Below are 16,148 nucleotides of genomic sequence, written 5' to 3' on the forward strand. Positions count from 1 at the left end.
TTCGGGAGATAGTGGGTTCGAACCGGCAGCCCTGAAGATGGTTTTCTGTGGTTTTCCCATTTTCACACTAAGCAAATACTGGGGCTGTACCTTAAGGCCACAGCCACTTCCTTCCCAGTCCTAACCCTTTCCTGTCCCATCATCGCCGTAAGACCTATCTGTCAACAAATTAATTTAAAAACCACCTAACTGATACTTTATTTTTGCCTTGGGCAAAATTAAAAATACATTAACACACACAGAACATGTTTCGACAACTCAGTGGTCATCTTCAGCTGTATAAAGATAGCTTAAATGAAAACATTTGGACAGAAAGCACATTAAACCTTAAAACTATGTCCCATGGGATCCTAAAAACTATTGCTCTAGGTGCTCTAAAAGAATGGACGGGGGGGAGGTTGGGGGTTAAGGTAATATGTGTGGATGATACTTAAATTACAATTCACGTCTACAATTGTGTTTAAAAAAACCTATTAACTAATATACATATTTAAAATATTTAAAAGCGCCTGTGGTGATACACTTTTCGTAATAACACTAGGTGGCATGAATAAAAAAGTCAATATTTGTAACGGTCTTCAGGCATTTGTGAGAAGGATACTTAAATTAAAATGCGCGTCTACATGATGTTGAAAAACTTATTTACTAGTAAACATATTTGAAAAATATCTTGAAGCGTCTATGGTGAGGCACTTTTTAAAAAACACTTGGTCTTGAATAAAAAGTCTATGTACAGTATATTCTGGTCTGTGGGTATGTGTTGTTTGTATTTTGTATTGAGTATCTTCCTTAAATGTTACTCTTTAGGTTATGGTAAAAGGCCGTGTTGACTGTTTGACTTGCGAATATTGCTCTTTAGATTGTGGTAAAAAGGATGGGTTGATTGTTGATTTGCAAAAGTCCTTTGGTAGCTTCTCTGTTATATAAAATGGCGGTCTTCTGATTAGGGCAGCTTGCCTCACGATCTACAACCAGCAGGAGATCATAATATATTAAAATATGGCATAAAATAGAAGAGCTCCAAATTTAAATAGATCGCGGGAAAAGGAATGTATTGAAAATTGTGTTGTCTTAACTCGCCTTATATGGAAAGATGTTTATTCGGCGCTGCCTTGGGGATCTGTCTTTGTGCACGACCTAGTGTAGTAGCGATGTGACACGGTCTGATTGTTCGTGCAATCCTCCGGAGAAAGGGGGAAATAGAGTTGTGTCGTCATCTAATACGACTCGTGAGGGTGGGAGGGAGTACTAGCTGTGTTTCCGTGATGTCGTGTTTGATTATTTCACTTGTTCGTCTTGTTTGTTTTCTGTTTACCCATTCCATGTATTTACTGATATGCTCGTATAAGGGGTCTTTTTGCTCGTTCATTTAATTTAGATTCCATTCCCTGTTCTCTAATTTATCGAGAATAATGTAGAGGTTTTCTAGGCTGTTCATTAGACTTCATTCATTGATCCTATTGATGATTTGAAGGACCTGTCTGATATTAGTGAATTTGTGGTTTGCCTCTTTCATATGAGCTCCCATGCCAGTATGCGGCCTTGCATTATCATGGAGAAGAATGAAGTTTTGAATCTGTTGCTGGCATCGCTTGTTGCGATACACAGCTTTTGCTTCATCCAAAAGGCGACAGTAATAGGCTGAATTAATTCCTTTGTTCATGAAGAAAATCCACCAGCAAAATGCCCGTAGAGTTCCAAAAAATGGTAAAAACCACTTTTCCAGCAGATGGGCGTGTTTTGACCTTGACAGGACCTGCTTCGTCTCTTCACTGCCACTCCATGCTTGCTTGCTTTGACCCTGCGGTGTAATGACGCAGTTTCATCACAAGTCACAATACGATGCAAGAAATCTTCTCCTTCCTCCTCATAGCGACGCAGGAGTTTCTGAAAAAATTCCTGGCGTAAAGTTTTTTGTTCCTGGTTGAGGAGACAAGCAACCCACCTGGCAGACAATTTTCTGAAATGGAGTTCATCTCAGATGATGACCTGAACACTTCCATAACTTATTCCTACAGCTAAAACAATTCCCGAAAATTTTATTCAACGATCTTCACCAATAATGTCATGAATGGCAACAATGTTGACTGCAGTGATGCTTGTCCGTGGTCTCCTTTCATGAGGTTCATTTTCCACAGCTTCTCCTCTTGCCACAAATTTTTTAGCCCACTCATACACTCGAGTCTGTGAAAATGTTTCTTCTCCAAACTGTGCGCAGAACTGTCTCAACATTTTGAAAGGTTTGGTGCCCTCTTTTGCGAGAAATTTAATAATGATGCATTGTGCAACAGATGTGTGCACCTCTTCATCACTCATGGCGAAATGAAGCAGCCCAGCTCTCCACAGTCGTTCGCACACGCAAACCCCTTCTCCAGATACCCCCACTAACATTCTGGCAAAGCCCCGGCTCAGAATTATTACTAACAGCAGTGGTACATTCAAATTCCTCTTTATATTAGATCCAACACTAATAAGAGGGAAAAAAAATGCAAGGAGTCTGACACTTTGAAAACTGTCGGTATTGGCCAAAGAAAGATAAGTGTCACAAAGGCGTGAAAATGAAAGACTAGGCCTCGCAAACCTAATACTGTCAGGGTCGAAAAGAACAAGAGGTGACCAAGGGAGGTAGGATAGGATAGATGAAAATGCCAGGATTCAGTTAAAAATCCCATGTTTGCCAACCCACACTCCCAAGTTAAGAGTCCCTTTAGTCACCTCTTACAACAGGCAGGAGATACCGTGGATGTTAATTCTACCATCCCCACCCACAGGTGACATTGTAGTACAGTAAATGTATTCACATACAACCTTTTGTATGTGTTCAGATTCAGAAAAATGTAGGAATGCCATGAGAAGACGAACAGTGCCACAAATCAGAACTAGTTTGTTCTCTATCATTCCATCATTCACAAGGCTCCAATAATGGCAGAAAAGAAATCTGTTTTGTTGAGTGTTTGAGGGACATGAAGTAAAATATGGGAAAAAGAAGGTGTAGTGGAGAATGCCACAGAAAATGTAGTCATTTCTTTGAGAGCTAGTGACAGTACTTACTTACTTATTGTGTGTTTTTTAGTGCCGTGAGCGTCCGAGAACATGATCGGATCGCCTGGTGCAGGTCTTTCTATTTGACGCCCATGGACAACCTATGCATCTGAATGTGGGATGATGATTATGATAATGAGGTAGGGAGAGGGTGAAATTCTGTATCGGCACATAGCCTACTCCTGTCGATTAATACCAGGGGGTCTGCTCAAAGCTTTATGTCCAAATCTGGACACATGCCATCAACAGCGTCATATACCCTCAGTCCATATGAATACTACAGAGTGGTTTGGAATTGAATCCAGGATTTTGGCACGCAATCTATTAATTAGAAATTTTATAACACCACCTCTCTGACAAATTTCTTACCCTGCCGGCCAACATTCTCATGGTGAACATTTTTTTCGAGCAATGGGACTCAAACTGGCTAAACACGGTGTTGGACCATTACAGACTTGACGCCTAAACAATCATGGTCACCAAGCAGGCACAGTGACAGTGATACGAAGGTCGATCAAATATAAACAGGATTTTTGTTCCTGAACATCAACAATTGGTAGACTGGCCCCGCGCTTCTGCTATGTTTAGGCGGAACCGTTAGGAGTGGGGAGAATGTGCTGTTAGATATTTTCTGCTGTTTCGTCAGTAACGCACACGATGTTGGAGCAACAAGTGCGCCCCTCAGCTGCGCAAAACATAATTATAAAATTTCTTGCTTGTGAAGGAGTTACAGCAGCGGAAATTTGCCATAGATTGCTGCACAGTTCAGTGATCAAACATTGTCAAGGACGCGTGTTTGTCTGGCATAAAAAGTTCAAGGAAGGACAAGAACGTGTGGAAAATACACAACACGATCACCGTCCTCGGACCAGCATTAGAGACGAAAACATTTGTGCGGTTTAAGACATTATTGATGACGAGAGTATCAGAAACTGCAGAACAAGTTGGATTCAGTTATGGGAGTTGTCAAGTAATCATCACAAATGACCTGCAGTTCCATAAAGTGTGTTCCAGATGGGTCCCTCACCTTTTGACCGAAAATATGTTGAGACATTTGGAGGTCTGTCAGAGGCTTACAGCAAGGTTTGCGGAAGAAGGTGATGCATTTTTGAGTCGGATCGTCATCTGCGATGAAACATGGGTCCACCATTACACTCCCGAATCTGAACAAGCCAGTAAGGAGTGGCGGAGGAAAGGGGAGGCAGCACCAGTGAAAGCCAAGACTCGACTGTCATCTGGCAAGGTTCTTGCAACCGTTTATTTTTGATTAGCAAGGCATTTTGCTGATTGATTTTTTGCATAAGCAATGCATAATCAATGCTGCTTACTACTGCAAGCTGTTGAATAAGGCGAGGGTTGCATATCACCACTTAGTGTTAGATATTGGTAGTAAGTGCACACAGTGGGTTTTTCTTTTTCTTTTTTTTCTTTTTCTTCGAGCAGTTAGCTTTTTCGAGGCATAACATTTTACAAGTGATATGTGGCACAAAGCTGTATTGGATCAGCTATTTTCACAGCAGAAGAGCTCTGGCTCACGTCGAGAGTTGCTTACGGGGTTTGGGAATTGTCAATTTAAAAGCTAAGTTCTCTGAAACATAGGATGTCTTTTTTTCCAGTTTCCATTAAAAAATCTCAGCATTCTGATGTTCACAAATTCTGGACTACAGATGGCACTGGTATAAAGTTATTTTGAACAACAATGAATTATGACTGATTTCTATTCTTGCAACAGTCAATTCAGTCAGATGGCATAGAAATAATGAAACAGTGGAATAACATGACAAATTCACAGCAACCCTAGAATTTTAAAAAATGTTATGAATTACTGCAAAAAAAAAAAAAAAAAAAAAAAAAAAAAAAAAAGGGAAAAGAACTATAATTTGAGGAAATTTGTCAAGATAGACGGTATGTTCATTCTTTTTTGTGGATGATGTGAATTTGTAGAGTATGGTTGGAGTACGGTTCCAAAGGACGGGATCCACACAAGGATTACTTGATGTGAGAACTGGAAAAGATCCAAAGGAAAGCAGCACGATTTGTTCTGGATGATTTCTGACGGGAAAGTATTACGAAACTGTTGCAAACTTTGAATGGGCAGGCTAGGGAATAAGGAGACGAGCTGCTCGAATAAGCAGTACATTCCAAGCTGCCAGTAGAGAGAAGACATGGAATAACATTAGTAAACCAATAAGCCTGAGTGGAGCTTTCAGAGGTAAGAAAGATCAGAATATGAAGATAGAATTCAAGAAGATGAATTGGGGCAAATGTTCACTTACAGAAAGAGGAATTTGGAATTTGAATAATTTATTACAGGATATGTTTGATAAATTCCCAAGCTCTTTGAAATCATTTAGGAAAAGTCTAGTAAAATAACTAATGGGAAATTTGTCACCTGAGCAACAGCCCTAAATGCAGATCAATGATAACTGATTGTAATACCCAACAAGCCTACAATGTATGGGGTAAGAAAAAGAAGAGTTGATTACTAACTGAATGACATGTTTCTTCCTAAAAGAACATCATGTAATGTGCTCTGAATGTTTTGATCAGACCACTCATTTAGTCATCACAATGGTTTCAACAAGCAGAGGCATCTAAAGCAATCTGCGATATGTAGCAGAATTAACCAAGCAAAGACAGCCTTCAATAAGAAAGTTAAGCTCTTCACGTCCAACAACATTAACTTGAGACTAAGAAAACAATGACTCAAATCGTGTGGAGCATGTTCCCCTATAGAAGTGACACATGGATACTAGGTGTGGCAAACAAAAGAGTCGAATCATTCGAGTTAATGGTGTTACAGATATCCTGGACAGACAAAGTTAGCAACCGAGAAGTACTGAGAAGAATAGGAAAGATGCCATGCTTGACACAGTACATGAGAAAAAGAAGGAACATCTGTAATGGGTATATAATCAGGCATGGAAGTCTACTGGCCACAATCTTGAAGGATTCTGTGAAGGGAAGAAATTATAGAGGCAGGCCTAGACTGAACTACAATGGGCAACTAATGCAGGAGCAGGGCTACCAATCTTACACAGACTGGCGCAAGACCAGGACGCTTGTAGAATGACAACTTTAGAAGAAGACTTGTAGTGAGTGTTAGTGACATAGAAATCATGGCAAAATTTGTTGAACATATACTAAACAACATCAGTGATACTGAGTTCAACTTTAGTGACAGTGATTTTCAAAACCATAGTGGAGAAGCTGTTAGTTCACGTGACGTAAGCAAAGTAGATAACAATTGGCTTTAGATCACACTGACACAGATAGGTCATATGACAGTGATGGGATAGAAAGGGGCTAGGAGAGGGAAGGAAGCAGCCATAGTCTTAATTATGGTACAGCCCCAGAATTTACCTGGTGTGAAAATTGGAAACCATGGAAAATCATTTTCACGGCTGCCGACAGTGTGGTTCAAACCCACTATCTCCCGAATGCCAAGCACATAGCTGCGCACCCGTAACTGCATGACCATCTCGCTCAGTCAAAGTAGATTAATATGCACCTGCAGGGTCAAGGGAGGAGTCAGCTATGCGGAGCGTAGACATCAAAGCCCCGAACATAAAACCTCACAGCCCCTGTTTCAAACCATACCGTACTCAAGATGTAAAGATACAAATACATTTTATTAGTACTGGTATTCCAAGAACAGTATTTTTTCCAAAGCATTCAGAATAAAAATATTTTAAGTAAAAAACTAAAACCAACTTCAGAGAAATACTACACAAAAACTAAAAAACAAAAACTGACTTCAAAGAAATACTACACAAAAAAATCTATTCAGAGAGCCAATACAAAGATTTTTTTTTTCCCCCTGAAATGCTCAAAGCCATCAATAGATTGTAATAATTACACTACTTAGTTATTTCATATGTTCCCACTATTCGGTAGCCAGAACTACACGATCCAGGAAGCATGGGCATAATATACAGCATTGCCACATCACCAGTGAATACTTACTGTATCAGTGTGTATGTTCGGTAAGTGCTGTCTATGAAATGTAAACTCTTATAAGGGAATACTTATTATAAGTGATCCCTTATTACTTAAGGGTTCACTTATGTATAAGTGCTGTCTATGAATTCGGCCCTTAAATTCAAACTGTCCTTGTTGAGGAATTATTCCTCATGGACAGGCGAGTTTTTCTTCTGAAGACGCAGAGCAAAGTCTGCAAAACATAGAGAATTTCTCCTCATTTCCTTGACACCGCAATAACCCAAAAACTATATAATCATGTCTATTACTACAGACCGTAAAAGCATCAATCTAATTATCAGCTATATATTGCCCATCAGAAAATCCGCTTTACTCTCCCATTTGGTAAAGTGGAACATTGTAACAGGTGGCCTAAATGACATCAAATTAAAATGCCTCCACATAGTAGCTGAGGCCATATTATTATTATTATTGCGGGGTCAGCAGGATTAGGGGAGTGGGGGATTATTTTTCCAGTACTATTTAATATGCAACATCACATGAAAACGAGTGCACTCAGCGGATCCCCAACAACCACGCTCTTTAATATGACAAAATTCTAAATTTCTTTTAACATCAATATCATCTCTACTGTATTAGCATAAGGAAAAAGTACCAAAAGTAAAATCATTGTCTTACCTCTCTCACGCATTTACACAACATACCTATCAGCTTCAACTTTCTTGTTGCTCTCAATAAGAGAGTTAGCAGCATGTACTGGCAAAGCAGGCCCTTCATATTTTTCCACGTTAATCTTATTGGCATAACGCTTGAACAAATTGTCTTGGGGTTGATAATCCGATATCTTATGTGTTTTCTCTTGATGATTCGCAGTTCCCATAGAGTGTAGATTGAACACTTTATTCTTCTGATGTTTGTACCCTGGAATAATATACCAACAAAGAAGATAACAGACAATGTACTTGGTCTTGCTACAAGCTATACTTAATAATAAAATATTCATGGCATAAATGGAGAACATTATTTCTCTGTTATAAGAAAAAGTACACTGTGGCCATAATGTGAAAAAAATTTAAACCATGTTTCAAAATATATTTTTTTTATTTTTTTTTGCTATTTGTTTTACGTCGCACCAACACAGATAGGTCTTATGGCGACGCTGGGATAGGAAAGGCCTAGGAATGGGAAGGAAGCAGCCATGACCTTAATTAAGGTACCCCCCAGCATTTGCCTGGTATGAAAATGGGAAACCATGGAAAACCATCTTCAGGGCTGCCGATAGTGGGGTTCAAACCCACTATCTCCCGGATGCAAACTCATAGCTGCGCGCCCCTAACCGCACGGCCAACTCGCCCAGTAAATTTAAACTTAGGTATCTTTACAGTCATAACTGATTTTGAAACTTTTTAATCATATGCCAGCCCTACGGTGTTAAGAGTAGCATCCCTGCTTCTTACCCGAAGACTCAAGTTCAACACCCGGCCAGTTCATAGATTTTAATTCTGAACTAAGGGCTGGAACAAGGTTGACTCAGTCTATTGAGATCAACTGAGGATCTGTCTGATACAAGAGGCAGCACAGCCAGTCATGAAAGGCAAATAATACAGCTGAGGATATTGACAACTCCTTACTCTCTGTTTACATACAGAGGGAAGTGGAAGATATATCAATCAATCAATCAATCAATCAATCAATCAATCAAGATCTGCATTTAGGACAGTCGCCCAGGTGGCAGATTCCCTATCTGTTGTTTTCCTAGCCTTTTCTTAAATGTTTTCAAAGAAATTGGAAATTTATTGAACATCTCCCTTGATAAGTTATTCCAATCCTTATCTCCCCTTATCGCCCCAATTTGTCCTCTTGAATTCCAACTTTATCTTCATATTGTGATTTTTCCTATTTTTAAAGACACCACTCAAACTTATTCGTCTACTAATGTCATTCCACGCCATCTCTCTGCTGACAGCTCGGAACATACCACATAAAATAAAGTCAAAGAAATATTAATGTTTATTTATTCCACCTATTCAATACATAAAAAGTGATTTTAAATTATAGGGACATGTTTTGCCCTTTATTTAAGGGGATCTTCAGCCTAAATCTCAATCTGAAAGATAAAAAAATCAGGATCCTGATTGTTCTTAATTGTGGTTGATTTTTTTTTTAAATAAATTACAAAAATGTGAGGATGATGTAGAAAATAGTTCAGATATTCTTAAAAATAAAGTCTTAATAAAATCTTACAAACAAATAGACATAATTTATACACTTTCTTGAATGTCCTTGTCTAAAAATGTGGTAACAAGTTGCATATTGGTAGTTCTATAAGAACGCAAATTGCTACGTTGAATTTTGTAAAGCGGCGCCATGTGTTGGTTGAGGGCGTTAGAGAAAAGTTTGGATCCTAAACAGTTCAAACTAGGCAAATTTAATGTTCGTCTGTTTATCAAAAACATGTCCTTTTGAGATGTATTTAAGGTCGGGCCTGCCCCCTGATAGTGAATTAAAGGGCCGCGGTATTTTGAGCGTGCAAAGGTAGCATAATCATTAGTCTTTTAATTGAAAGCTGGAATGAATGGTTTGACGAAACATTAACTGTCTCCATGTAATGAATAGAATTTAACTTTTGAGTCAAAAGGCTTAAATGAATATGAAAGACGAGAAGAAGTGTGGATCCTAAACAGTTCAAACTTTTCTCCAACACCCTCAACCAACACAGGGCGCCGCTTTACAAGATTCAACGTGGCAATTTGTGTTCTTATAGAACTACCAATATGCAACTTGTTACCACATTTTTAGACAAGGACATTCAAGAAAGTGTATAAATTACGTCTATTTGTTTGTAAGACTTTATTAACACTAGAACGGCCGCAGCGGCCAATTTGACCGATGGGGAACTTTAAATTTATTTTTATTCCTATGACCGGAGGTTTACGAAATGCTCATGTGGTGAGCTGTTCTTCTCGTTGACGTGTTATTTAGACTGAAAACTTCAAGCTGTGGCGTAAAAATCATCAACCTACCTAGAACGGCCGGAGCGGTCAAACTGACCGTGAATATTTTATAGATCGATGGATTCATGTTTGAGCTACGCTATTGTTATAGAATAATACCGATTTATACACAATAATGGAGCACTGCACTTTGTTAGAACTGTACAAATAAATAAGTCCGTTACGACAATGGTCTTGATCCTGCTCAAGATAAACACATCCAACACATTCTTTTCGCGCACTTGTGGTTGTGTACTGGGAGCAGCATGTCTCACCGTTCACGTGGGCTCAGTGAGCAGGAGATACTCCGCAGACTGAAAAATATTGCAGAAAATGAGTCTGGTCCTGATGAATCCGATGATTCAGCAGGCAGTGATGATCTGGAATACATTCCATGTACATTTCACAGTGATTCCGAGAGTGAACGTGCGGATAGTGATGATGTCATGGAGTGTGATAATGAAATTTATGCGCCCCTAAATACAGAAAAATCAGGTTATTAAAAATCATGATGTAATATGATGTGATTTATTGTAAGTGCACTTATATGATTATTTTGTTCTAGTTGTAGAGTTTCACATACGGCTTTCATTGTTCTATTAGTTATAGAACCTTATTTTCAGTAATATGAGGGAATTATCAAATTGCTAAAATAGTTCTTTCCCTTTTTCCAGTTGAAAGTGCACTTCAGCAGTTATCAGCTCTTCCTGAAGCTAATAGTACACTCCCTGTGAACAATGTCAACAATCAGTTGATTGCTAGTGATGGTTTACCATGGGATGTTATTGAAGTTGGTGCTTCTTCAACATCAAAATGTACTGAGCAGAAAATCTTACGTGAAGCTAGTGGTCCTACTGCATTTGCTAAACGCAGTGTTTGTGATAATGTAGCGAGTGCTTTTCGACTGTTGATTGACGAATCAATTCCTCGTCATAAAAAAATGTACTGAGGCAGAGGCTAGGAGGAGACTTCAAGAGAATATCTGGACCATTTCACTGGAAGAGTTGGATGCATTTATTGCATTACTTTACGCTCGTGGATTATATGGTGTGAAAGGAAAATCTGTCAACATTCTTTGGTCGAAAGACTGAGGTCCAGCTTTCTTAAGTGAGACAATGTCATGGCAGAAGTTCAAAAGTATTATGCGTTACCTGCGTTTCGACATGAAATCTACAAGGTCAGAGCGTCTGCAGAATGATAAGTTTTCGCTTATGTCAGAGGTCTGGACTAAGTTCATAGATAACTGTCAACTGTGCTACAAGCCAGATGCAAACATGTGCATTGATGAACAACTATTTCCTACTAAGAGCAGATGTAGATTCACCGAATTCATGGCAAACAAACCTGACAAGTTTGGCATCAAATTCTGGGTCAACGTGGATGTAAATTCGAAATATATCTTGAATGCGTTTCCTTACCTCGGAAAGGACGAATTACGACCAGTTGGCCAGACATTATCTGAGAATGTAGTTCTACGTCTTGTTGCTCCATTCATGGACAAGGGAAGAAATGTAACAACTGACATTTTTTTTACATTGGTGAGTCTTGCGGTAAAACTGAAAGACAGGAGAACAAGTATTGTGGGTACACTGAATAAATCGCGGCAAGAAGTTCCCGAGGCAGTGCGAAATTCGAATGCAGATTTATATAGCACCTTAGTGTTGAAGCATGGTGACACTTCACTCACTGTGTATCAAGGGAAGAAACGAAAGAATGTTATCATTTTGAGTACGGTGCATCCAAATGTAGGTGTATACAGCAGTCACAAAAAGAAGTTGCCTGAAACAAATAAGTATTACAATGCAACAAAATACAGAGTGGATGTAGTAGATCCAGTGACGCGCTTTTACACAACGAAAGCACCATCCCGACGTTGGCCGGTTCAGGTTTTCTACAATATGCTAGATTTTGCAGGGATAAATGCCCGAGTACTCTACACAGGTGTCACTGGAAAGAAAATTAGTCGAAGAACATTTTTGCTTCAGTTGCCTCAGGAACTAAGAGACTCATACGTAAGGAAGAAACCACAAAAGGCAGCAATCCATGATCCAGAAATGTCACGAGGCAACAAGGAAGAACCTACTACTGTACAATGAAAAGGCGTCAGTGTCAGATACCACGTTGTAATGGCAACAAAACAATGGATGTGTGCTCATTGTGTAACAAAGCTGTGTGCGGAAAATGCACGGACAAGGTCAAGAAAGAGTTTGTGTGCATTAACTGTAATGTCAAGTAGATAATCACAGCAAGAAATACTTGTAGGCCTACCCTGTAGGATGAAAGGATTTAATTCATACCAATAATGTTAAGTTCTATATTGTTGTATTTTTGTATAATAACAGTAAATAAAGCATAGTGATGACATAGTTTGGAAATATTTCCTGATAAATTGTGCTATTAAGATATGCCGTATAATCTTTCCAAACACTACATTTCAATACAGCGATCAAATTGACCGCCGCGGCCATTTTAGGAGTGCCAGAGTGTCGGCCGTTCTAGAGTTAAGACTTTATTTTTAAGAATATCTGAACTATTTCCTACATCATTCTCACATTCATTTGTATTTTTTTTTAAAACAACCACAATTAAGAACAATCAGGATCCTGATTTTTTATCTTTCAGATTGAGATTTAGGATGAAGATGCCCTTAAATAAAGGGCGAAACATGTTCCTATAATTTAAAATCACATTTTATGTACTGAATAGGTGGAATAAATAAACATTAATATTTCTTTGACTTTATTGTACAATTCAATACGGACCAAAATATGAGAATTATAACATGTAACATACCACTTAGTCGAGCAACTCGTTTTCTTTCTCCCAATTCTTCCCAGCCCAAAGTTTGCAACATTTTTGTAACGCTACTCTTTTGTCGGAAATCACCCAGAACAAATCGAGCTCCTTTTCTTTGGATTTCTTCCAGTTCTTGAATCAGGTAATACTGGTGAGGGTCCCATACACTGGAACCATACTCTAGTTGGGGTCTTACCAGAGACTTATATGCCCTCTCCTTTACATCCTCACTACAACCCCTAAACACCCTCATAACCATGTGCAGAGATCTGTACCCTTTATTTACAATCCCATTTATGTGATTACCCCAATGAAGATCTTTCCTTATATTAACACCTAGATACTTACAATGATCCCCAAAAGGAACTTTCACCCCATCAATGATCCCCAAAAGGAACTTTCACCCCATCAACGCAGTAATTAAAATTGAGAGGACTTTTCTTATTTGTGAAACTCACAACCTGACTTTTAACCCCATTTATCAACATACCGTTGCCTGCTGTCCATCTCACAACATTATCGAGGTCACGTTGCAGTTGCTCATAATCTTGTAACTTATTTATTACTCTATACAGAATAACATCATTTGCAAAAAGCCTTACCTCTGATTCCACTTCTTTACTCATATCATATATATATTGCGCCCTGGTGGGGGTGCGATAAGCGTCATGCAATTGTAATTATTTATGGAGGAATATATATTTAATTTTCAAAAGTGAGAAGATCGTACTGTACATACAGTAAGAGCAGGCCAGGCCGAGAGGATGTTGTGAAACATGCACAGACTATTGTCTCCACTGAGATTAACAAATACAATGAACAGCAGAATTAGAATTCTCAGAAATTGTGACGAAGGGGGAAAGAGAAAGGCACGAGTTGTTGACAAGTTGCGGAAAGTTTTCATAGCCCCGGGCAGAATAGGTAGTGGCCACAGCGCAGAGTGCCGGGTGCAGATTTCTAAGAAATGAGGCAGGGTATCTCCATGTACTAGCGGGAGTTGAACGCGGGGTTGGCACTGGAAGAAAAAATATGAGCCTTCCCGGTCACGTGGTTTAGGTGGACCAATGGAAAAATCCACTTGACCAAAGCAAGGCGACAACTTCATATTGTAAGAAGCACTAGCGAGGCTAACTCCGCGGATTAAACTGATAGAAGGGAGTGAGTTATCAATTCAGAATAAGGTGGAATTTAGGAGCCTTACTATATTATAAAACTTATAAAAAGTTAATAATTGCAGGAGATTGCATGGTGTAATTCTGAGAATTCATGGACGCTATTCGTTGATTGGCTACCGGCCAGGGACGCCACAATAGAGCGCGAAATCCCAGGTCGGGATACGGCAGCTAAATTCGCAAATATATCCATTACCAGCGAATGATAATAGTTGAGAATTGGTATAGAGCATTTGAGAACATAATTACATCATATATTAAAGCCACGGGCCAAACCGCAAAGTGTCGTAGGAGGATATCGGGACTGCGCGTCCTAAGATGACCTCCTCTGAACTCGGAAGAGATGGGATACAAGTATAAATATGAGATCGTGGACAAGGCCTGACAACTACTACTTCTGACAAAGTGTCGGAGCGGATATCACGCCTGGGGTGCGTGACAACTTCTGATATTTTATTCGAGCCGTGATTACGCCAGGGGTGCGTGTGTGTACTTACTCGTGGAGTAGGGTTCGAAGTATTATATTGTTACATAGTACAGTGATTCATGACGTAATGTAGCTCATATTACAGTCTTGAGCAGTATACTAGCATGAAGTGTTTCAAATAGACAGGACTCAGTAAAGCATAACTTACGGAGTGTGAGATTCTACCAACAGATTAGGAAGTGCGTTACATGAGAACGGTCACGAGTGTTTATGTCACCTAGTAAACAGTCAATTCTAAACTGATACCTGGTCAGCTACACGAACGTGAGACGGGAAATTCAAGTGCGTGCACGGGCCGTTGTAAAGGGGATCCCGAGGTATCCCATGTTCCTAGTGTCCGGGAAAGGAATGAAGAATGTATATCTACATTAAGTGGGCTAGATACAAGGCTGAGAGTGTAAAATTTGTGAGTAGAATTTAGGGTGGAAATTATTCCAGAGTGCAACAGTTATTTTATTTGTTTTTATTCAAAATGTGTAAAGTTGAAAAGGGTCAAGGATTAATTCATCAAGCTGGCATGAATACCAGTGGAATGCAGGGCTAAGACTGGACGGGGCCTGTGCTTCTCGTCCGGCTTAGCAGACTACAAAAAGGAGATAAGTAACCTTTTCAAATATTTGTAGATTGCTATCGTTAGGGGGAGGAAATCATATTATTTTATCATGGTAACTTGATTATGAAACGAGCCATTTCCGGCTGGTATAAATTCAAAGATAGTTAGACAAAGGGACAAATTAATATGTTCATGATTAGATCAAGCACTCATCATAATTTTGATTATTAAATAGAGTAGAGTAGGATTGATTTGTTCATTCAAGTGCTTGAGTTGTTTGATATGATACGGAGCACGTTTCACGTAAAGATAATGTTAATATTCATTTTAGAAGTGCTTCCAAAGTGTTTTTCCGTTATCGGATGTTTTATAGATATTAAGGCATGTTGTTAAGATAATCCAGAGGTAGGGTTGCCAAGTGATTTAAATTGTTGTGGGACGGAATGAAGTCCATTGAATTGTTTGTAAATATCGCGAAGTTTGCCAGTGGACAAATTAATAATAATCTGTACAAGTGTCGAAGTAGTTACATTAATATGGGGTAATGTGTAAAGGCGTGTTTAATAATAATCTTTGAGAATAAAGGCACGGGCCTAGTTGGATAGAATGATTGCAAATTAAAGTAATTTAAATGTGGAGATATTATGTGGCATGAATAATTAATTTGGGCATTGAATCCGATTTTAACACTAATTGTTGATTTAACGTTTTTGGACTCCATAATAATCATAAATAATTTTGGTAGAAACGAGATAGGCATTTTGATAATATGGTCACGCTATGTTTGAGGCCCAGAGTGATTTGAACCAAAAGTTGAGATTTGGAGTTTGTGGGACAGAAATCTGGCCCGAAATAAAAGTGAATTGTACTGATGTTGATGAAGAAATAGATGGATCTTAAGGCCTACATAGAGGTTGTATTTCTATACCGGTGTATCGAGTGGCAGAATAGAGTCCACACACCGAGGGTTAATTAATGAAAAGGTTTTGAAGAGTTCCGATGGATAAATGGACTTCAAAATGTAAAAGGAAGGAATAATTTAACACTTGCAGAGATTGGAGGTATTTGCCCAACTGCGAGGTGTTATGGGATTTGAGAACTGTCTTAGGAGCATATGGTCTCCATGAATTAACGACAGTACGAAAATAAGGTTGCGGGTTCGA

At 39.0% G+C, this 16,148-nt stretch overlaps 1 protein-coding gene across 1 annotated transcript in view; it reads right to left on the reverse strand.

The window, feature by feature from the left end:
• The window catches only part of RIOK1 (RIO kinase 1), a 127,962-nt gene that overhangs the window by 84,572 nt on the left and 27,242 nt on the right, over positions 1-16,148 (reverse strand). The window contains exon 3 of the mRNA XM_067152482.2: positions 7,689-7,905. Coding sequence (XP_067008583.2) covers positions 7,689-7,905 — 217 coding nt within the window. The remainder of the gene's footprint in view (positions 1-7,688; positions 7,906-16,148) is intronic.

Source organism: Anabrus simplex, chromosome 8, assembly GCF_040414725.1.
Source record: "Anabrus simplex isolate iqAnaSimp1 chromosome 8, ASM4041472v1, whole genome shotgun sequence".
NCBI classification, from domain to species: domain Eukaryota; kingdom Metazoa; phylum Arthropoda; class Insecta; order Orthoptera; family Tettigoniidae; genus Anabrus; species Anabrus simplex.